The sequence below is a fragment of the Pimephales promelas genome, chromosome 15 (genome assembly GCF_988280905.1).
Source record: "Pimephales promelas chromosome 15, fPimPro1.hap1.1, whole genome shotgun sequence".
NCBI lineage: Eukaryota > Metazoa > Chordata > Actinopteri > Cypriniformes > Leuciscidae > Pimephales > Pimephales promelas.
The window spans coordinates 16,581,519-16,605,254 of NC_142783.1; the positions used below are offsets into that span (position 1 = coordinate 16,581,519).

Here is a 23,736-nt window from a genome sequence, read left to right on the forward strand (position 1 = left end):
TAAATAAGTTAAGCAATTTTCTACTTCTACTCTATTTTTCTATAACTTACACAAGATTCAACTTTTTGTTTAAAAGTCAGTTTGATGTAATTTAAGTTTAAACGACTTAGACAAGTTTATTAAGTATGACTTTTCTTTTTACAGTGTATATACTGTATACAACATGGTCATTAAGATTTTCACTTATGCTCAACGGCTGCATTTATTTCATTTAAAAAAAAAAAAAAAACAGTAATATTGTTAAAGAATTTTCAGCATCATTACTCCAGTCTTTGGTGTCACATGATCCTTCAGAAATCATTTTAATATACTGATTTGTAGTGTAAGAAACATTTCTTATTATTATCAATGTTGAAAACTATATTTTAGGATTCTTTGATAAGAAAAAAAAGTCGAAAAGAACCTTTTTAGTTCATGAAGATTAAAAAAAAAAAGAAATATTGTTATAACATACATTTCTTTACTGTTAGTTTTGATGAACTGAATGCATCCATGCTGAATAAAGTATTAACTTCTCTCCATAATAATAATAATAATAAAAAAATGATTGACACCAAACTTATGAAGGGTATGTGTAATACAATTAATACTTAAGATTCAGGACAATTTCTGTCACTAATCAAATTAGTAAATTTGTGACACTGATCATGTGACTGCACAGAACAGATAGTCAGATGTTAACAAAATGCTCTAATGCTCATAATTTAATATGTATTTATTTATGAAAAATAATCCAAAATATTCACCCTATAGTGGTCTCAGACTTTATTGATTAGACGTTGTAGACTCCACTGTAGATCTACCAGCATGGCATATGTGCATTTTTATTTTTACGGTATATAGGCACAAAGTGTTAGTTTGGAAAAAAAATAAATAAAAATAAGTAAAAAAACAAACAGATTAAACTTTACAAAAAAAAGTGTTAACACTTTATTTATTGTCCTTGTTACATGTATAATAACTATAAATTATGCATAATTACACGCTAACCCTAAACCGACCTCTGTTCCAAACCCCAAACCCTATATTAAGTACATGTACTCGTTTAATATTACTCAGCACTTAAATGTATAATTACACAGTAACACGGACACCTTAAAATAAAGTTTAACCAAAAAATTTTGAGTAAAAATATGGTGCAGCAAAGCCTCTCCCAGCACCTCAATCAGACCTGAGCTTCAGTTCTACATCTTCTTTACCTTAAAGAGCAGCAATGGATATTTCAGCTACAGCATTCAACACGTATTAGAGACTGTACAAGCCTACATCTGTGTTATGAAAGTAACAATATAGCTAAACTATGGGCAGTGCAATCTGGCTTTTTCATGAAGCCATTGTGATAGTTTGTACGTAAAAGTAATATTTATCTGTCCGCGCTGGTTTCTGCAAGCCTATTATTCATTATGCCCAGGGCTCCGACCCCACCAGAGAATCCATTGTGCCTGTTTGTTGAGCCGCATGGCCGCGGATGGCCGTTGGCCGTCTCAGAGAGTTGTTTCTGCATGATGGCCAAGTTCACCTTATTAGCCGCCAGGAAGTCTCTCATGGAGATCATCTCTCCTGACATCCTGCGTCCATCCGTCTCGCTATCATTCACCGCATCCGTGTCTATGGATATGTTGCGAACACGTGTTCGGAGGTGGCCCGGCATGACCACGTTCCTACGGGGCCGGAGAGGCCTCCAGGGGCAGTGACGGCAATGTATCTTAAGCTTTTTCAGGAGCCAGTTGAGCACCTGTTTGATAACAATGGAGATGACGTTGAACAGCGAGTAAATGCAGCAAACGCCCATTAGAATAAAGAGAAAATTGGCGATTCGGTAGACGCTCTGGTTCTCGTATCTTGCTCGCTGACTGCTGACCATATCCCCGAAACCAATGGTGCTGAACGCCACAAAGCAGAAGTACAGCGAATCCAAGTATCCCCATCCCTCGATTGAGGAGTACATGGCTGAAGCGCAACATGAAATGATCATTGCTGCCACGCAAAGAATCAACATCACACAATACACCGAGGGCTTCCATCCTGCAAGACTGTCTTCACGATCTAGCCCCGCGTTGCTCGAGTCTCGCCTGCCGTCGTGAGGTAAAACTCCTTTGCGTCGCCGTTGGACTTCATAGCAGGACTTGAGCACAAAAGCCAACACGGTTATTATTCTTTCCAAGAACAGATTGAAAAATAAAATGGTGGCTGCGCAGCCGATGAGGCCATAAAAGATCAGGAAGATTTTACCTCCGACTGTGGCTGGTGTGGTCATTCCAAACCCTGTGGGAAATACAAGAGGAAGAAATGTTAAGTTATACCCACACTGTATAACTGAAGAAACCACATCTGCCACTGGCTGTTTATTGAGCTGAATCGCCACCAACTATTTTCTTTGTCCTCAAGAAAGTGTTGCTATTGGTGACAGATCTCGAAACATCTCCCACCTTTCCCATGTCACGATGATTGAAATGCAAAAAACAAGTGGATTGCATTATTATTCTCATAAATGCCTCCTCCCCCACCTCACATAAAAGCCACCATTAAGGAGGACATTGTGAAGACAAGCACATTCACATCCTCAGCTCAAGGTGCTTCATGAGAAAGCAAATTAAACCAAACTAAACAGCAACAATTAGATAAACACAATGTGTCCAATAGCAAGACAATACAAAGGTCTTCATCGTTTGGAAATTGTGAGGTTGTGGATTCCCTTTTGGAAATTTTTCTTGGAATTAGTTAGGAATCCAGGCAAGGGAAACTGGGAAATCTGTGTAAAGACATCTTTTATTACATCGCCTGTAGTGTTCAATGCAGATAAACAGAATTAAAAGTTAGGAAAGATAATGTCAATATTTTCCAACTTGGAATTGTAAGTTGTATAGAAAAAGAAGGAGGAAATATTTTCGACTGACTTCATGTAACAATCATTTATAAATCTCAGTTCTTGTGGGGTCAGGTCTGATACTTTACCATGCAGGAGCAAGGGTTTTAAAAGCTGCAAAATTTCAGGCTCAGCCCAACATATTCACTTCAAAATCTGTTATAATATCAACTAGCCTGTAGTCTAAGCAATAACTTTACATTAATAGCTAGCATTAGCATTAACTGCATCAATAGTCTAACATCTCTCCTGCTGCTCAAGGTAACAGTTTGCAACACTTTATATTAGTGTTCATGCATGTTTCAAATATATTTAAACTACATTTAATGAATTGTATTTTTTAATAATAAAAAATATAATTGTAATCACAAGTATCTCCACAAATAAATAAACATAAATAAAACACAACAACATAACACTAATGTAAACTGTAACCACCATTTATGTGGCTGACTTGTAAATAATAAATTATACATTTATCTTTTTTGTGTTTGTGGATTCACTGACATACTATTCATTCATTCATTCATTCATGGACAGCTAAAAACAGATTTTGGACATAAGGTCACCATGTCCTCAAACTATATGGAAGAGTTCAGATGCAAAAGCCTTTAAGTGCCATTTGAAATTTTCTTCTAGAATGATAATTTTTATTTATTTTATTTATTTGTATATGTAAGTTCAGTAATTTCACTTAAATTACAAATAATAGGTAGGCTAATCTTCATTGCCATTTAAGTGAATTTATAGTGATATTATAAAGCTTGATAAAAATGATCTTTCTAGAAGAAAATTTCAAATGGCACTTATATTATGGCGGGGGGGGGGGGGGACGACGACTTTAGACTATAAGAAATGTTCAACATATTAAAATGTATGACAACACACACACACACACACACAGAGTAAATACATTGTTAATATAAACCATTATTGTGAAGCTAGGCTATATACAATATATCTAAAATAACCTAAATTTACGAATAGCCTACATATACTGAAGTCATGATATATGTTTATGCTTTAATCATTCTTACCGATGGTGGAAACGACAGTACCGACAAAATAAAAGGCTCCAGTAAAATCCCAGCGTGGTCTGAGGGTGTCCACCCGTATTCCAGCAATGTTCGCCTCTTCATAATGTCTCAAGAACTTCTCCAGATCACTTTTGTTAAGATTGTACTTTTGGCTGAAAAGCTCAAACCTCTGAGCCCACCTTTCCTTCGCCTGTTTCTCCTTGGGATGCTCCAGGGCGGAAAACACCGCGGCTCCGCACAGGAGGTAGAGGATGATGAGGAGCAGCAACATTAAGAACCTGGCATTATCTTCATTAGCAGGACCACAACAGCACGCGCCTCTACATGCCATTATGTGATACTGCTGGACAGGACTGATAATAAAGTCTCCACATCTTACACTTTACGTTGGTGTACATGCAACTGTAAGAAACTTCGTCTTCCATTATTCTTGGGCTGCATGTACAATAAATGTGCTGCATAAGCGCAATGATGGTGAGAGATGCTCATTCCATCCTCTGACAATGGAAGCAGTGGCAGAAATCCTGATAGCTAGATGAGATTGTGGGTGGATCTGGTAGTTCAGCTCATCTCATGTGATGCATCTCATTGGGTCTCATAGAAAACGATGTTTCGTATCTTGTTTCAATCCACTTCAGTCACTGTCCATCAAGTGGTTGCATGCGTGAGTTATGAAATATATTTTAAAATAAATGTTTACAAGTAGCCTACATTATTTTTTGCATAAGCTTAACCTACTTTAGTAATTGCTTCTGGCTCAATTTAAACCTCACAAGAAGTAGTACACGTTCCCTGATTGCACGAAACTATCGGAGCCTCGACGCATACGGCAAGCCATTTGAACACGGCCACAACGGTCATTTTGACCATTTTGAATTTTATATCTACAATAACTTTGTTGAAAAAAATAATAAAATCCTGCTGGTACCTGACTTTTCCTAAAATTGTCTGTATTTTCATTTAAAATGCTTTTCATATTAGTTACGTAAACGTAAGGCAAAAAAAAAAAAAAAAAAAAGAACATATTTACCTATTTCGGCCATATTGACCGCACTGAATTTTGCGGTATTTTTTTGTTAAATGTCCCGCGGGTGATCGTGTTCTCTCCTGTTTTTGCTGCTTGTTTTTTGCTACAAGTTGAAGAATCATCTGTAATAAATTGTTCATTCAAATGCTACCTACAACGTTCAAGGATATTTCTATCATCCTACAAAGATAAAATGTATTTGTACAATGCAACTATGTAATGTAACTTGTAGTAGATAAATTACAATTACCTGCTATAAGGCTAAGGGGGTTTCGTGTCCCCATAAGAAAATGATGTGCATTTTAATGTTTAATTCATTTTTAAATCAAATTTCTTCAATCTGGTGCAATTCAGTGTGCAAATTGAACCAAGAAAATTTCAAACCTCTTTTAGTTACAGTGTCTGTCTAAATTACACTATATATATTGTAAAACAAATGCAATGCAAAATAAAATAAACCTTCATAATTCGTTTTGAACAAATTTCTATAAGTAAGCTATATTTGGAAGCAACTCAGCGCCTCCAATATTGCAAAACAAAACATATGGGCTGCCGATGTTTTGTGGGCCGTTAAGACAAAAAATAAATAAAAGTACGCTATGTATTGGCCCAAAAAGCACGTCAGTCACTGGGAATCTCAAGTACGCTGGCTGAGATGGCTCACGCTCTGCAATGTTTGGACACGCTCTGCAATTCGGCACTGTAGGAAAGTCACGTCACAGATTGCTTAAAATCAAACAGCTTTATCGTATTAAACATGAAAAAGATTGTCAGTGTCCCGCCGTTTCATCAGAAGTACATCTTTATTTTCTACTATAAAGCAGCTCTCCAGTGTTTTTGTTTTCATGGATGTCTGATCTCGACTGACTGAACAGGCCAAATGAACAAGAAAAGATTTCTATGAGGAAAAAAGGCGGAGCCTCAGTGCACAATACGAACATGTAACCGCCACAGACCAATGGTCGTACAAAGGTGTTCACCAGCAGGAGCGAAATCTTTGCTTTGGCAAGCTGTTTCGAACTCCCAACCCCCCCGAAGTTCGTCTGAGCCTGATTTTGTTCGAGATGAAGTCACATCAGTTCGTTCTTCAATTTTGCTTGATGTATATCGGGGTCTTAAGCTCTAGAAAAGATCGACTTATCGTATACTCAGACGAACGTTCGTTTATACGTCGTCTTACACTCCAATTTCCATCCTTTTTTGATTATTCCAGTAAAAAAATTACTCCTCTGTCTTCTAACGCAGAAACATTCGTTCATCTTGCGTCACAGGCAAACCAGATGCTTGAAAATCGAACAGACGCTCAAGAAAGTTTTAAACGACCCACAAATTCGCTCAAATGTCTTTTAATGATCACATTAAACCCCGAAGAGTGGACATAAAACAATTTGGGAGAGAAGTTAAAATGTATTTCTAGAAACTTGAAATGAGTGAATCAACCCTAATATGCAACACTTCTACAGTATGATACTGAATTACGAATGAAATGGGTTGAAAACAGGAAAAAAAAAAAATGCTGTATACTTAGACATTCTACAGTTAGAAATGACAGTTTTACAAAAGCAAATCTGGACTAAAAAATAAGAATTTGAATAGTCTCGTAAAAATTGAATTGGTGCAAGTGACAACTGTAATACACTCAAGTCGGAGCGGTACGTAAATCTAGACACTGGTAAGTTTCAAAGAATAAAAGTAAAAACAGCTTGCCACATAATGCCTTCAAGTCTATACAAACCTCACACATGCACGATTCACAAAACATCTGTAGCCTGATTGTGCAACTTCATCAGTGACCACTACATGAAAAATGTAAAATGCTCCAGTGAAGTGTAAAATGTTGGAATATGTCCATAATTCATTTAATAAACTTAATCTGTGTTTAACCCAGCTAAGATGACAAATGTGTGAACTTGAGGAGAACTGTATTCATATTTACACTAAATTCACCTGTGGAACAGTCCTAGATAGAAAACCTATACTATGCGTTTAACAACATGTGGACAATTATCAGTAATAGAAGGATCTTAATTGGAATAGTTAACAGTCACTCCATTAACAGTTAATAGTCACTCTTTCGAATAATAAACATCTAATGATCCACCTCAGTCAGATAGGTATGTTAGGTACATTATTAATCGAATGATCCGAGATCAATACTAAAATACCTTTTTAGAATGGAGAGCTCTCTAATATTTATCTGATGTGAAATGTCACAGATGGCCGTGAAGGAGATATACATAATTCAGTTCCACCCAAAATTGAAGATTTTATTGTCATTACAATGTACGATACGTGACATTCTAGCTGTAACTTTTCTATACAGAAGTGCTGGAGGCAAAAGTCCAAGTTAACATTAAAATAACGCAGAATCACAATATTTGTTGATTATAGGATAGAGAAAAATGAAGGGGGGCCACAGGGAATTCCTGTATCAATGTGGTGCTAAATTCCAATGTTGCTAGGCAACATGACAATTTCAGGATAAGCAAGGAACAGCACCGATTGTTCTTTATTTTGAACACATTCAATTCATCAGTGATGCCGGGGGAGCACAATCCTCCTAAACATATTCCTGCTCGACTGTAGCCGGGAATGAACAAAATCTATCCGCCCTTGGCACTCACCCAGAATTCATTTCAGAGAAATCAAACTTTTTTTAAAAGGCCAATTTAAGATGTTTTCAGCAATTATTTTACCGTAGTTCTCTTTATATCTGAACTCAACCTACAACCTAGCTGTTTGAAAATGGATTTAAAAAATTGCTTTTTTATTTTTATAATAAAAATAAACCCCAATAAAATTTCATGTTCCTGAATTGAGGTGTAAATATGATTGGGTCAAAGCAATTGATGGTGGTTATTTCACTGAATAAAACATTACTGGATTGCAATTTTCAACATACATTACTGGCTTTTAAGAAAAGCAAAAGCTCTTTCTGACAGTGCAACTGAAAAATGTACAACACAGTTCAAAGATTTCTGGATGTAAAATGAAATTTATTTGGCATTTTTACAAATTATTTATGATAAATGCATAACTAAACATACAGTGTCTATAACAACAAAAGACTAAAACACAGAATTTAGGGTGCACACTATTAAGGCGTACTGTATACCTACCATTGCTGTTAAGGATTAAAGGATGTCATTAAGGTGGCTAAACAGGGGTGAACTGTTCAGACACAGAGCAGATTGAGACGCTGGTGTTCTGATTTCCATAATAATTCTGTCTTTTGCAGATGATCCCAGCGGCTTGAACTCCTCAAGAAGGTACCCATACATTTCCATGAGTGTCTGGGGCTTGAGTGTATGGAATATTCCAGATCCAAGGCTTATCTGCAAGAAGAAAACACAACTGAAATGCAACAGCATACGATACTGGACACCTGCTCAATGTAGAGTTCATGATACAGAAATACAGAAATACATATTTACTCAGAGCAAACAAAGATTCCCGGCATGGAAGAGAAGGTTCTGACCTCTTCCTCAAGGTGATCTCCCTTGACATATTCTTACGTGTGGCATAACTACTATATGAAGGATCATGCACACACTGTGTGGTTTACTTAGTAATGAATTATAGGATATAGACTTCTAGAAAAGACGGTAGAGCAGCAGTATCCATGGAAACCAGCTGACACAACTGGATTCAATCACAAAAACACAGCAGTTAAAACACCTCTAAAAAGCTCATGAAACAAAATAATGTGGCAAATTAGTCAAAGAGGGTTATTGTTAAACAGCTTAGATAAAATACCTATGATAGGAGAACTTTAGACGTTTATGACTTGCATAATAAAATGTAACTGAGTCAATTATCTCAAAGGAGTTCTCACAGATAATTGTGTGAAATGCAGGGGCATACAAGAGTCAATCTTCTAAGATTGTATATCAAATATATGAAATGTTGGGTGCTACATCACACATTTATTCATATGCATATATATATATAAACAGTCAACTTCACATCAAAGTTGAACACTTGAGGTTAGTGATTTGAACAAACCCCTAACTTCAATTATGATTATGAGCAATAGTAGTGATGCACTGTAAAAAATTTCTTGTCAAATTAACAGTAACTTACTGGCAACAATTATCCAGTACTTGCTGTATTTCATTTAACAGTAAAATTACCGTAACACTAACAACAGTACTGTTAAGCATACTGTAAATTAAATAACATTATTTTACTGTAATTTCTTACCATATTAAAGTACAGAATTACACTGTTAATTTTTAATAATACTGTGTAGTATGAAATGTTATTGTATTTATTTTATAGTGCTACTGTGTAACCTGTAGAAAATCCGTAGAAATATTATTTAAACTGTTAATGGGAAATAGAAAAAAGAACAATTGAAGCTTTAACTGCACAAGGTTTATTGTGTATTTTCAAACACATTAGCGCATTTATAATATACATTTAAATACATTAATACAATTAAATACATTAATAATAAAAATGTAATATAATACAATAAAAATCATGCATGACAATCATGAACAATTATGCATAAATACATGCAAAAAAAAAATATCAGGTAAAATAGAAAAGATTAAAGGGGTGCTATCTGATCAATCTATTAGAAAGATAGTTCATAACAACTCATCCACCCACTCCCTGCTGGGGTAAAACAGCTTAAACTAGTCTAAGATTGTCTATTGGTTTGAGATAGACTGTCTAACTGGTCAGTTGCTGATTTTAAAGGGTTTTTGGCTGCTTTCTATCTAAGGGACCAGATTTGCAGGGCTGCGAGACACATATAAACTTATAAACTATAAAAGCTTTGACAAGTAAACCACCAATCCAGATGAGTATTACAAAATGACAAGTTATCCAGTGTCCTTTAAAAAAAAAAAAACTAAACACAAAACAACCTCATCATGCACATGTGCCATGAAAAACTTGCATTATGGTATTGATAATCATTTATATGTAGACTTATGTTCTAACTTTTGCAATAGGAAGTTTTCTATCCAAGCTTTTATGCAATTTAACCTTAAACTGTACAACAACGTTTATTTTCACACAACAATTCTTAACAACTTGCAGATAGACAAAATTCACAGATGGATAATAATCTGTTTAAAATGTTCTCAGTGGGTCAGTGCTGGACCAAGGTATAGTAGTAGTAGTTAGATAAATAGAATAATTAAATTAGATTAGATTTACAATTCATCGGTCGTCAAGATGGATAGGGGTCTTCTTAACATGCACAGCTCACACCTGTGGAAAAGGAGAACAGACAAGACAGTTAAAATACAGTACGTTTTTGTTGTTGTTGTTTTGGCTAAACAGCAAAAACAGACAAAATTATGTCTAAAGTGTAATTCACTTAATACTAAAATCTTGTTTGTTGGACTGTTGTTTAAAATCAATTGTTAAAGTATGTTCATTATGTCCTCAGTTGTATGCTGTGTAATATAATGCAATGCTATACTGTTCAGTGTTGTGCATATGTTTATGCCACAAGAGGGCACTAAAGTATAGGCTATGGAGGATGCGTTTGTATTATTATTATGTTTGTCCAAGTTGATTTACCGTAGTTAAGAGGATCATATTACTGAGAGAATCTTCATTAGAGACTGATGTGTCAGTGTCAACAGCTGAAATAAATATGCCAAGAACGGCTAAAGATAACTCATCTCTATCGTAAGCTGAAACATAACTCAACATCAATTCATTTACGATCACGTGAAAACGTAGGTTAAATCTTGCTTGTGTGATGCATGACTTAATATTTTGGACAAAAATACACCTGGGCGCTTTCCGTGGTCCATCAGTTATCACTGAGGTAACGTTAACGTTAAATGGCAGAACGCCAGGTCAGGATTTACACGAAAAAAAAGCGTGAAAAAATCAATAAGAGGAATTGACACTTTAATTTTATAACAATAAATCCGAATCCTAACCTTGGATATCCGATTTCAGGATATCGATTTTCAATTCCTAACCCCTATAAGTTATAAAATAATGAACGTGCAGGCGCTTTCACCGACTTAACGTGGTAAATAACAAAATGATTAGACCATTTTGACCTTATAAGAGGTTACATATGAAATATATGTTAATAAAATCACATATTTAATCAAGTAAGTTAGGCTATCAAGATGAAAGAAATCCGCGTCTGACTTATGCTAGGCTTATAACATTCCGCGGCCAGTTCTTTCTAACGTTAATCTGTTAACGTACGTAACTCATATGGTTTGCATAAAAATATGAATTACTAACCAGATATGTATGGCGAAAACGTTGCCGACAGCGACGCGATGCACGGCCTGCGCGTTCTTACAGAGAGAAGGGAACTGAAGAGTTCTTCATAAAATGGCAGCTGGTTGTGGTTATTTTTCGCGGTCATTTCGTACTAATGTATTTGAATTTACAGTAACATGCCCCAAATGGCTACATTGAAGAGTAGCCTATCATATACATATTATATTAAAATGTCTAGAATAGATTAAATTGAATGTAGAAATCGTGGTCAGCTATTCTAAAAAACTTTAAAGTTATTAGCTAGAATCCGTATACACATTATAAGAATTATTACTTACCAGATGAAGAAGTTGCAGGTCGGCAGAAAAGACAGCAGCACCACTGACACGACAGAGAAACTCTTCCAAAGTCAAATATGCTTTCATGCACACCCCACTGACATAAATTATGTCATAAATTATGACTGTTAATGGTCAACCAGTGCTACATTTTTATTTTAAATGTAAGAATAACATTAGTAGGCTAGCAATTTTTCCGTGGAACTGTGTGTGGTGTTTTTCGCGGTCAATTTGCACTGTATTTAGATTAACAGTAACTGATAATTTCCCAGAATGCATTAAAAATTCTACAGTAACATACTGTCAACTGTGTGCACAGTACATAACTGTTGAAAAAACAATTTAATACTGTGAAAACAACTAAATCTACTGTAACTTACTGTACATAGATTATACAGTAAGAAACTGTTGAGAAAAACAGTATAATCCTGTGAAAACAACAGAAATCATTTACAGTGTGATTTAAGTAAGTTTTTTTTTTTTTTTGCTTCTAACAGCAGGGACACAGCAGTAATGCCATACAAACATTCACATCAAGGCTTAATTGTTGCCTGGAATGGCACCAATTTGCATGAAGAGGAAGTGAGGCAAAACTAATCGGAACCAACTATGATTATCTTTTCAGAAAAATTAGGTGGAAAGAAATGGCATGCGATTTACCGAAATGATCATCAGTGAAATTATAGACGACAAGCTTTTGAACTGTTATGACCTTACACAGATTTAACACACACACACACACACACACACACATATATATATATATATATATATATATATATAAAGTGTTAATAAAGAACAACCTCATATTTTTGGAAGAAATATAAAAATAGCATAGCATAAACTAAACATAACAGCTCTGGGGTCTCATTTATAAAACTGTGCGTATAGGATCCTTACTAAAAGTGTATGTGCAGCTGAAAAACAAAAATGGCATGTGGCAATTTTTTTTTTTTGATTTATAAAACTGTTCGTACGCCAGAATCTGCGCTGAATTCAAATCCCAGTCAGCCGAAGATTGTGCGCACATGCGTCTCCTCCCCGAAATAACCATATATGGAACTGTGACGCCTTGTTTGAATATGCATATCCTCATCTACATATCATTTGCATATGATTTTTCATCAACGTGATACCATGTTAAGGTACAAGACGTTAGGAAAATATAATACACATGTGCCGTGTCACAATAAATTATTATTATTTTTTTTTTTTAGTAAATTTTTTTTTAGTAAATAAATCAAATAGTGTAAAATGCATTTCAGAGAAATATTTTCTCAAACTTTTCCACAGGCCAAATAGTATTTTTAATTAATTTATATTTTTAATGGAAACAGATAGACATGGTTGTGCATTATTTGCATGGAACTATTTTCTCAGACAATCTGCTATTTTCATGATTAGCAATTATCTCTAGTTAAAACATTAAAACACAGCATGCCAGAGGGAACGTGTTCAAAAGCATTGCATCCACAACAAATATCTATTTCTATTTACTTAATATCACTTTTTAGCAACTTCTCAGTAATGATTTCATGTAGTTTAAGTGTTTAACTCCATTGATGAGAATGGCATATTTAATCTAAATGTTTATATCAGAAGTAAAACATAGTTTAAATAATTTTTCATTGAAGATTTACGGTTTTACTTCATGTGCTGTTAGATTATAGGCTATAGCCTATGCGTCAGTTTCACTAAACGGCCCAACGTGCTTGCTGGTGAGGACATTTAAGAAGTGATGGATATTTTATCTTTCTGTAGCCTATAGGCTATAATTGTCTTTAAATTTTCGGTCTAAAAGTGACCAAAAAGAAATTTAACTCCAGCTCACCATCAGTGTCGCCAATTCCCTTTGTCTCCAGAATGTGCGTACGCACGGCTTTTTAATGCAGAATCGGCAAACGGCAAAGTTTGCTTAAAAAATGCGCACATTCTCCCGTCAAGTTTGTTTTTTATAGATCACAAACAACCTTTGCATGGAAACTTGCATATGTACGTTTCCAGCCCCGTTTTGTGCGTGTACGCACGCTTTATAAATGAGACCCGAGGTCATCATTCACAATATGACAATTTGCAGCTTGCACATTCTGCTCTAAATTTCTGCCAAATTCAATCTAAAACATGAGGGTAAGTGGATTTTCATTTTTGGTGGAACTATTCCTATAATGAACATGAGAGGATCTGAAGCAGCACTCTCCTCACTGAATTAAAGAAGTAGACTCGAGTAGCGAGTGTGCAGAGGTCCATTCTTCTTCACAATGGCTTCACATGTACTTTGCTCTTCAGTTGTGAGCTGAGAGTGAGTCGGTTTAAAAAGCAGATGGAGATGAGGATTTCTGAGATGATTAGCAGAAAAATCTTTTTCTCATCTCTGTGCAGAAGCAGCAGCAGCAGAAACGTATCAAGTTTGTCTTTCAATATAGAGGTATTTTTAGAGGTGTAAGTTTAGTTGTGTCAGGGGGTTCAGTCTGGCAGGGGCTGGGATTAAATGCAAGAAAGAGCATTAAAGAAACATATCACCTGCAACCAACAGTATAAGAGAAGTCATAGTTTAAAAACTTATTTTAGACAGGAACTTCTTATAATTAGCACTTATAATTAAGAAATTTACCCATCATTTAAAATGGCACATTTCACTCAAAAAACAAGAACAAACCCAAAAACTAATAGGTTACACTTTGAATAATGAAAATGCCCATTTTTCAGATTTCATGACAATGTTTTCCTCCCAAATCCTCATTACTATAATGTATAATAAAATAAAACTTAATGCGATACAAATAATGTTTTACAAAAAAATTGTTTTATTTAAATCAGCATAAATTAAACTATACTAGGATGTACAATTTATATATATATATATATATATATATATATATATATAAACAATATTGCATTACAATAATGACAAAACAATACTTTCATAACTGTTATGAAAAAAAAAAACAAAAAAACTATTAACGGTTCTAAGCAAACTATATTCTCTCATTTATTTATTTAGGTACATGACAAATAGCTCTTGAATGTTAAAAAATAAAATTAAAAATAAAAAAGGGATTAGATTTCACATTCAAACAGATTCATTACAAATGACTATTAATTCAACCCCATGCGCGTGACCTGGAAAATGCAGAAGAACGGAAATAACTAAAACAGAATCAAGTGCAAAATAAAATCACTTTACCTCAGTTAAAAATTTTCATGTATTTCCATTTGTCTGAAGAACGCCAGGTGTGGAAGAGCTGTTGCCATGGTGCATGCAGGAAAGTTTGCAATTGCACATTTGCTTTGTAAAGCCAAGGGTTATCTGTCTGTTTCCTAAAAGCTTTAATTATAGGTCTTAAATGGCCTTCTGGGTATTACGTAGTCTGCTGTACAGTGTGTGTGTGTGTGTGTGTGTGTGTGTGTGTGGGGGGGGGGTTAACGCTTTGGGAGACTTGAAGAGGCAGAAACGCTTGTGTGACTCCATTCCAGTTCACTGTTACAGACACAGTTATGTAAACCAAATGACATTGGAACAGATCCAGTGAAAAACTGGATATTATACAAATCAGTATCAACAAGGACAATGACGAGCAATCATTAGAAGGAAATGAAATGCCTCTATTAAGAGCAGAGGCGAGTTGCTGCGAATGGCCTTGGTGGATGTAACTTTCATCCGAGTACTGTTTGTCCTGCCCGTGACTGGACAACCCATAGGTACAGATAAATCCTCCACCTGTACCCATTTCAGAACACTAAAACACGCTTATTTTTATTTTTTTTTTATTAAATAAAAAAGTTAATTCAGACAGGAATACAATAAAAAGTAGGGTAGGTGATTTGTTCCAGAAACATTTTTTTTCTATGCGGGTTGAATTTTTTCTATGCGGGTCTCTTTACATCCTGATAGCAATCACAAAGGTCTAAATGTATATATATATATATGTAATATAATGACACAATGTCCTACCTGCCTGCCAACGTATGTATTGTCATACCATCAGCATGTTTCAGTTAGACAGAGTCACACTGTAAAAAGTAATCAGCTGACTTAACTTAAAAAAAGTGAGGAAACCCATTGCCTTAAAATAAAGTAAATAAACTTCATGTAATTGAAAAAGTTAAGGTGTTAACTTATTTTTTTCAATTACGCATGAAAGTTATTTACTTTATAATTTTAAGGCAAAGGATTTCCTCACCTTTTTTAAGTTAAGTCAGCTGATCCCTTTTTACAGTGCACCGAGCACCGCAACCCAAACAGCAGCCATAGTTCCTCCTTAACCAAAACAACAACTATATGCTGCATTCATGGAAACCAGTGATGTTTCACTCTGAGCAGTTCGTGAGTCGAATTTATGAATTTCAATGGAAACACTATCAATGCTGAAATAAATCTGCAGCAGTCAGGTGATACAGGTCAGTGATCTTTAGGTTGTTTGTTTATTATTATTATAATGTTATGTGCTTTGAGACATGAGGTATTTTAAAGCCCAACTCTTGTGATGCTTTTGTTTGCTCCATGCTTTGGGCGTTCATGTGTTTTGAAGGAGGCATGGCTTTGGAGACGCTCTGAAGGGAGGGTGGGATCTTATGCTTTCCGAGCTAACTTGCTATTACTGGCCTCTCCAACAATTACCTACCCTATACCTTTAACAAAATTTTGACATCCCAGCTGAACAAAACAGCTATAAACCAGTGGTTTGCTGCTCTTAGCTGCTCTCTGAACCTGGTCTGTTCGTTAGTTTCAAAGAGGTCCTGTGAAGATTTCAATTGGTTAAGCTGGGAGACCAGATCAGCTGCCTGTCAAGCTAAACTAGCAAAACACCTGCTTAGCCAAACTGGGAGACAAACCTTCTAAGATCAGGCTGGGGTAAGCGGGATTAATTACCTACCAAATTTTGTATACATATGTTTGGGAGCATGATAAAACATCCAGTTTCAATTTCATCTTTTATGAAAATAATGAGTCGAATTAATTTTTTGAATATAATAAATATATGTATATCCAATTCATGCAGAATCTATGGTAGTTTAATATTCTAAAAATAGCCTAAAAAAGATGAACTGAAGCGTTAAATTTAAAGTGCCAACACACTTTTTACTGCTAATAAAAACCATCACAACCGCACTGACACATCATAATCAGTGCAGAAAAATCCACCCACTTTATCTTGATCTGCAGGCCACGCCCACTCCTTCCACTTTATGGCTGAAGCCTCAGTTATCAAAAGACCTATGCTGCCATGGAAACCGCTTCTGCCTCAGTTCATAAACTGATGACACCAATGGTTTCAATAGTACCATCGATTGTTGCCTCCATTTCCATGATTAAAGGTCGTCAAACTGACGTGTCAGGGGCAGGGCCCATAGTACTCTTATTTTCATTTACTAAAGAATATAGCACTGATTATCGGTGGATTTTCTCTGCAATTATAGGGATGAACAATCAAACGGTATTTGACAGTCTGACATGAGAACTAGTGGTTCCTGACGGAATCACATTTGCCCCGCAAGTCTTGCTTAAATATCATGGCACTTCCAACAAAGGAATGCCATTTCTTGCACCTTTTCCTAATAGCTTGGGTAAAAAATAAAAAATAAAATAAATAAAAAATAAAAATAAAGGATATACTGTATTGGATATGGACTGAAATATATTTTTCATTACACAATGATTAAATTAATATAAGTCCTGATAAATAATTATGCTGAAAAACAAAATTTAACAATTTTAAAACAAGATTCACTGTATTTTCACACCAATGTTAATATTACATTTCTTTCTTTTGACAGCAGCACAAAGCTGCATGCGTTAAATGAAGAAATTGTGAAATTTCCCTTCAAGCTTCCTGCCTCTGAATCAGTGTCCTTGCACAGTAGTCTCAGCCACAAAACACTTAATTACACAGCAGATGATAATGAGTTCATTTAGTGTCATCGGCATGTCCTGCAGGCTATAGTTTGTGTTCGTCTGCAATTATGCTGTCTTTCAAAACAATGTACAGTTTTACTGAAGTGCCAAAATTCACTCACAACCAAAATGCTTATTTACATTAAATGCATTTATAACTAAAACTATAACATTAAAACTTGGGAAATTTGGTAGAGAAAGGCCACCATCAAATGTGCAATTCTGAAGTACTTTTAGCTCAACTCTAGGTGTCTTACCATTCCACAGAAATTGAGATATAACTTAAACGATGCTTTTGAAAAAAAACCTTTAGATAAAAATATAGGTAGGGACTGGAACAGAAACAAGAATTTTGTGAAGATATTCATTTTAACCACGTTAATTCTACCAATCAAGAAAAGGGGGAGGGAACCCCATCTTTGGAAATCAGCTTTAATATCAGTCAATAGGGAAGAACATTTTGCAGCATAAAGAAATTTGTAGGACCTGGCCACATGAACCAGATACTTAAATTACACTCAGTCTGAAGGGAATATCAGATTGAGAGAGCTGCATTGCTATAATAAAAATATTAATTCGTTACATTCATATAGCGCTTTTTCTGGGACCTCAAAGCGCTTCACATATGGAAGGGAGAATCTCCTCAACCACTACCAATGAGCAGCATCCACCACAACGGCAGCCATATTGAGCCAGAACGCCCACAACACACCAGCTTACTGGTGGAGAGGAGACAGAGTGATGAAGCCAATCAGTATACATGGGGATAATTAGGAGGCCATGATGGACAGGGGCCAAGGAGCAAATTTGGCCAGGACGCCGGGGTTACACCCCCACTCTTTTTCGAAGGACATCCTGGGATTTTGAATGACCACAGAGAGTCAAGACCTCGGTTTAACGTCTCATCCGAAGGACGGTGCTCTTTGACAGTGTAGTGTCCCATCACTATACTGGGGTGAGCCCCCTGCTGGCCTCACTAACACCTCTTCCAGCAGCAACCTGGTTCTCTCAAAAGGTCTCCCATCCAGGTACTAACCAGGCTCAGCCCTGCTTAGCTTCAGAGGGCAACCAATCTCTTGGGCTACAGGGTGATATGGCTGCTGGGGCATTGACACGGTAACATTCGCTCTTCGAGACATTGATCTTGTATCCCGAAAAAAATCTAAATCTAAAAAAAATCTATGAAAAAAAGAAAGAATAGCAGGGCCCGCCCCAAAAGGATTTGTGACAAACAGTAGCAGATCGTCAGCATATAAAGAAAGTTTGAATTCGACACAGGAACGCGTAATGCCGTTAAAAATTAGGAAAGACCTCAAATAAATGGGCAAAGGTTCTATTGCAAGAGCAAAGAGGAAGGGAGACAAAGGACAACCTTGTCTACAGCCACAATTTAAGGAAAATAACTAGACTGACCATTATTAGTTGTGATGCTGAGTCTGACGCAAGGTGATATAAAGAGAACGCGTGTCCATGATATAAAAACATTACCAAAACCACATTTCATCAAAACTGCAAACCAGTAACTCCATTAAACACTGTGTAAGTGGAACGCCTTTTCTGCGTCAACAGACATTACAACTTCTGGAATGGCAACTTCTGGAATACTGAAAAGTCATGATTGAAGTCTGTCAGCTGTCCATATCCAAAATTTTATCTTTTATTTTTATCTTTTATATTTTTTAAATAAATGAGAACATGACAGAACTTGGTGGCCACTAAATGACGTTTTCTCATTATCAATCCTATTTGATGGCTCAGAGGACAGCACCGTGCAGCAAATGAAATGTCGATTAATTGAGTCATGCAAACCCTTTGTGCTTCACGGCTGTCAGAAATTAAAATGAGCACTTTGCCATTGTTCGTAGATGTCTTTTAAACCCCTCGCTCATCACACACAGTGATGCATGTAAAGATACACACTTTTGTGCGAAGGACTGCCGTAATTAAGCAGAATGTAAGTGAGCTTGCATCTGAGTGAAAGAGCAAACTAAGACACTTGTATCAAAATAATTTATTTCTTTAGCTTGGATACTGGCCTGCCCAGACAGCAACCTTTCATTTGCTGTTTTGCGTTGTGCAATTAATACCTACCGAGTGTTTCCTGAGCAATCATTTGAACTCTGGATTTCAAAGTAAAGGTTATCCTTTCGTCAAGCGATGATTCAGAGAACTTCGCATTAAGCAAACCTTTAAACCTTGATGCAAATGCCTCTGATGTGTTAAGGTGTCATTCTAAGTAAATTAGAGTTCTAAAGATGTTCTAAAAAGAGTTCTTTATATGTTCTATGAAACATAAATCTATGATTCTATTCCATTGAAAGTTAAAACTAAAACGAATCTTATTTGATTTACTTGTTTTGGGGAATTAATTACACAACATTCAGTCTCACCTTTGTTTGAGTAACGCTGAGGTGGGAGATCAAAGGGCACAGGGAAGCCCTTGGAGGAGCTGGAGGCTGGAAACACATCCTTCTCAATAGGAAACGTGCTCATGTTCTATAGACAAAGAGAAATGAATTAATGCAAATAGGGATGTGCTAATCTATGTATGTTCAAAATCAACCAGTTGTGTGTATAATTTCATCTAAATGGAGATATTAATGAGAGATTAATAACAGAAATATGGTATCTTGGAATTAATTTTTAAAGCACAGCTGAAAAAGTTATAATTATTATTCATAAAGTATGGTTTTCAGAAAAGTACATTTATAATAAAATAAAAAGTATTTTAAATCAGGGGTGTCCAATCCTGCTCCTGGAGGGCCACTGTCTTGCAGAGTTCAGCTACAACCCCAATTGAACATACCTGAACCAGCTAATTAAGGTCTTACTAGGCCTACTAGAAACTTCCAGGCAGGGGTGTTGAGGCAAACTAGAGCTAACCTCTGCAGGACAGTGGTCCTCCAAGACAGAGTTAAGACACCCCTGCTTTAAATAGTTACTAATTGGCTCTATGCACGGCAGTATTTCCGAAATTGGATTTTATACTCTATGGTTATAAAGAAACGTTAGTCACAAAAACAGAAACCCCTTGTTGTGTTTATGCTTCTTTTAAAAATTATATTAAATAAACATAACTATATATAAAATTACATCTAAACGTAAGTTTCATTTCAAAGACGGGAGGACTGTAAATTTGGAAGACTCCATAATCCCGTTTTCCTCAGCTTTAAATCTCCCCAACCGGAAACTGAAGAGCATCCTTGCGTCAAATGCGGAACTTATGCGTGCATATAGCCCATTGACCCGTTGGTTGTCAAACTAGCTGATCAATCATCCTGCCTTTCCCTAATGCCTAAAGATATAGTCAAGAATTATCTAGCATGCTCCAAAACATTCACTAAAAGAATAATAATAATTCTGCAGTAATATGGCAATAACACAACTCTCCTAGGAAACCAGGGCATTATGGACATTGTCTAACACACACACACAGGCTGCTGAAAAAAAAAGAAAGAAAAAAAAGCCCAAACCTTCTGAAAGTCCCATTTATTTTAACCCCATCTGAATAGACCTTAAGATATGCCATGACACCCATAAACTCATATGATGCAGATAACATATCACAAAAGTGAGAATGAGAATGTGTGCATTTACTCGTTCTGTTTTTTTGTGGAAAAAGTCAGAGGGGAGAAGGGCTGTTGTGAGGGAAGCTTAACTCTCATTTGTGTGGTGGTGGGTATGAAGATAGAGGGGGATAGATTTAAAGGGCAGTGGGGAATATATCACCCAGACTCGACAGCTAAAGCTTTGGCAAAGCCCAAAGAGATGCAGTAGGATCAGGCAGAACTGTCCTGCTATTTGTGAACAAAAACAGGAAGCGACCTAGAACCTCACTGTAAAAAGTGGGATACATGTAATTCTGAATATGGAAAGCATCCGAGGAAGGTTGGCAAGCTTTTTACAACTTTTAGGACTGTTAAACACCGAGACGAATTAGCGTTGAGCGATACTCCCCATACTCAAATCGTCAGCATGTGAGATTGCACGTACATGATATTATCGTGGGGGTCTTTTTTAACTTATCATTTATTTGATCATTAATTTACTTGTTTATTTAGCCATTTATTTAATTATTTACTTACTCAGATTATCACAGGTAATGACATGACTGAAATGTATATCGTTGTATATCATTTTGCGAGCAATGATGGAGAAAAATATTAAGCTGCAATATTTGCAAATATTTTAAATTTAAAACCATGAAGGCGAGCCAGTGGATAACACACAAGCAATCTAGAGTTATGACGGTCAAGAAGTCGACTCACATAGATTTTAGACGCTGCGAGTGTAAAGGACTTCTTGACCGTCATAACTCTAGATTACATGGCTTCACAAAATGGCTTTATGACTTCAACAAGCCTGTCAAACACCAACACCTGTTCCAAGAATGTGATGACATTATAAAGTCCATTATAAGTGTCAAAGACTGTCTTTATGAGCGATATGCTCAATAGCAAAGACTTTTTTATTGAAATGGACTGAAACAAGGATGCTGTTTTTACTTAAAACAACAGCTTATAAGACAACTTGTAAATGCATTGACTAAGGCTGTCATGGGAAATCACCTTAACTGTTAAAAGGACAAACGCGAAGATATCGCTTTCCTCAGCAGACATTCAAACTGATTTTGTGATTATGAATATAAGATTGACCTAAAGAATATGAATGCAGATAATGGACTTGCTTAGTCGATTTCTCTCTCATAATTCTGAAGTGAGAGAGAGATTCATTTCACTTAAAAATGGCTTTCCTTTAAATTCCCTCTTTCTAAATACCTAATATCAAGACTAATATAATATCAGCATAGATAAACTCAAACAAAACTATTAAACTCAATGCATTAAAATCAACCGCACTACACTTTGAAAAAGAAAAATCAAACATGAAGCAAATTTTATTTAGGAGCAAAATATTAGGAGCTATTTTTAAAAGTTCAACGCATCCAACAGTTTGTAAAAGCAAACAAAACAAAATTGAATCGAAAGAACACTAAACCGAACATAGCTTCTCTTGGAGATATATACACGTGTATATACATGTGAAAAACAATTTCTACACTTAAACCTTCTAGAAGCTTTTTAAAATCGTTAACTTCATATCATGCTTCACTTTGAGTTATTTCAATTGTTAGTTCATGCAAGTGCATCTCAATCTTAGTTCATGCTACACTGCCTTGACTGCTTGAATGAACTATATTAATGCAGCAATATATAACATGAATACTAACTATGAAATCGTGTATCTAGGACAGCATGACTCATCAACTGCATCCCCACTTCAGCAACATACTTTATTAACTCAAAAAGTTTGGTTCACTAATAATCACTGGTTCTGATATGTGTATGTCAACACAGCATAACTAAAGAGACAACGTGATGGTGTACTGAGAAAATGTACTTAATGTCAAAGGTGTTTCGTCAAAATACCAACAAAAAAAAATTGTACTTTCATGTTCTTATACAGTCTGATCTAATTAAAACTTTAATTTAAGCACCATACTGCTGCAAAGAAAAAAACGTGACTCACTATGACAATTGAGCATGACCTCCACAGTTGGAAAAATAACTTCAACAGTCAACATGCAGCCTAATTTGCAACTTAAGCAGGAAACCAATTAAGATCATGTGTATTAAATGCAATTTTTTTTGGACAAACTAGAAAAAAAGCTAATAATGAGTCCATTATAATGTAACAACACTTGCTTAGTGCTTGTGAGTTACTCAAAAAAGACCTCTAGCAAGAACTAACCATGACATAAAGCGGTTCAACTAAAACAACGAGGCTTCAGGCCACATAAAAAAAAGACATCCCTTCTGAATAAGAGAGCACAACCTTTCGCTATCCTCTTTCAAACTCATGCCCCCCCCTCCCCTCCCCTCCCTCTTTTTTCCACAGCAAGAGAACTGAACCATACTGTTGCTAAGCAACTTTTGAAGTAATTCTAAGACCTACCCTGACAACAAGGACAAATTACCCTGCGAGTATGTGAGCGCTACACAAAAGCTACAGTATATCTCTACATACGGAGAAATGGGAGATGTACTCCAGACAATATCTACAGTATTTACACACATTGTAATTTAGAAGTAGCCTATGTTCAGAGCCTGTACAGATGTCTCTTTGTCTCCATTGTGCATTAATGGAGTTCATTCTCTTGGGGGTTTTACTAGAGATCCTCATTTCTCATATAAACAATCACCCAACTTGAAAAAAGGTTGATGTGATCTACTCGTCCACCAGTAGTGAATAATTTGCAACATCACTAGAAGGTAACACTCATTCTGGTTAGAGTTAACATGGTTCCCATGACTCTCCGTGTTTGAACTCGTTCATCAAAATGAACAAATCTTTTTTCGAGT

At 35.9% G+C, this 23,736-nt stretch overlaps 2 protein-coding genes across 3 annotated transcripts in view; both read right to left on the reverse strand.

Moving 5' to 3' along the window:
* Positions 1-614: 614 nt before the first annotated feature.
* On the reverse strand, positions 615-4,684 carry kcnk13a (potassium channel, subfamily K, member 13a). The gene is made up of 2 exons (XM_039671367.2): positions 3,904-4,684; positions 615-2,265 (listed from the first exon to the last, which is right to left on the reverse strand). The coding sequence occupies exons 1-2, from the start codon at positions 4,232-4,234 to the stop codon at positions 1,364-1,366; spliced, it is 1,233 nt and encodes a 410-aa protein (XP_039527301.2). The 5' UTR covers positions 4,235-4,684; the 3' UTR covers positions 615-1,363.
* A 2,487-nt stretch (positions 4,685-7,171) lies between these two features.
* The window catches only part of tdp1 (tyrosyl-DNA phosphodiesterase 1), a 42,358-nt gene continuing 25,793 nt past the window's right edge, over positions 7,172-23,736 (reverse strand). For both annotated transcript variants that reach the window (XM_089120246.1, XM_039671357.2), the window contains exons 15-16: positions 19,765-19,870; positions 7,172-8,265 (exon numbers count right to left, since the gene is read on the reverse strand). In XM_089120246.1, coding sequence (XP_088976372.1) covers positions 8,192-8,265; positions 19,765-19,870 — 180 coding nt within the window. In that variant the 3' untranslated portion in view covers positions 7,172-8,191. The remainder of the gene's footprint in view (positions 8,266-19,764; positions 19,871-23,736) is intronic.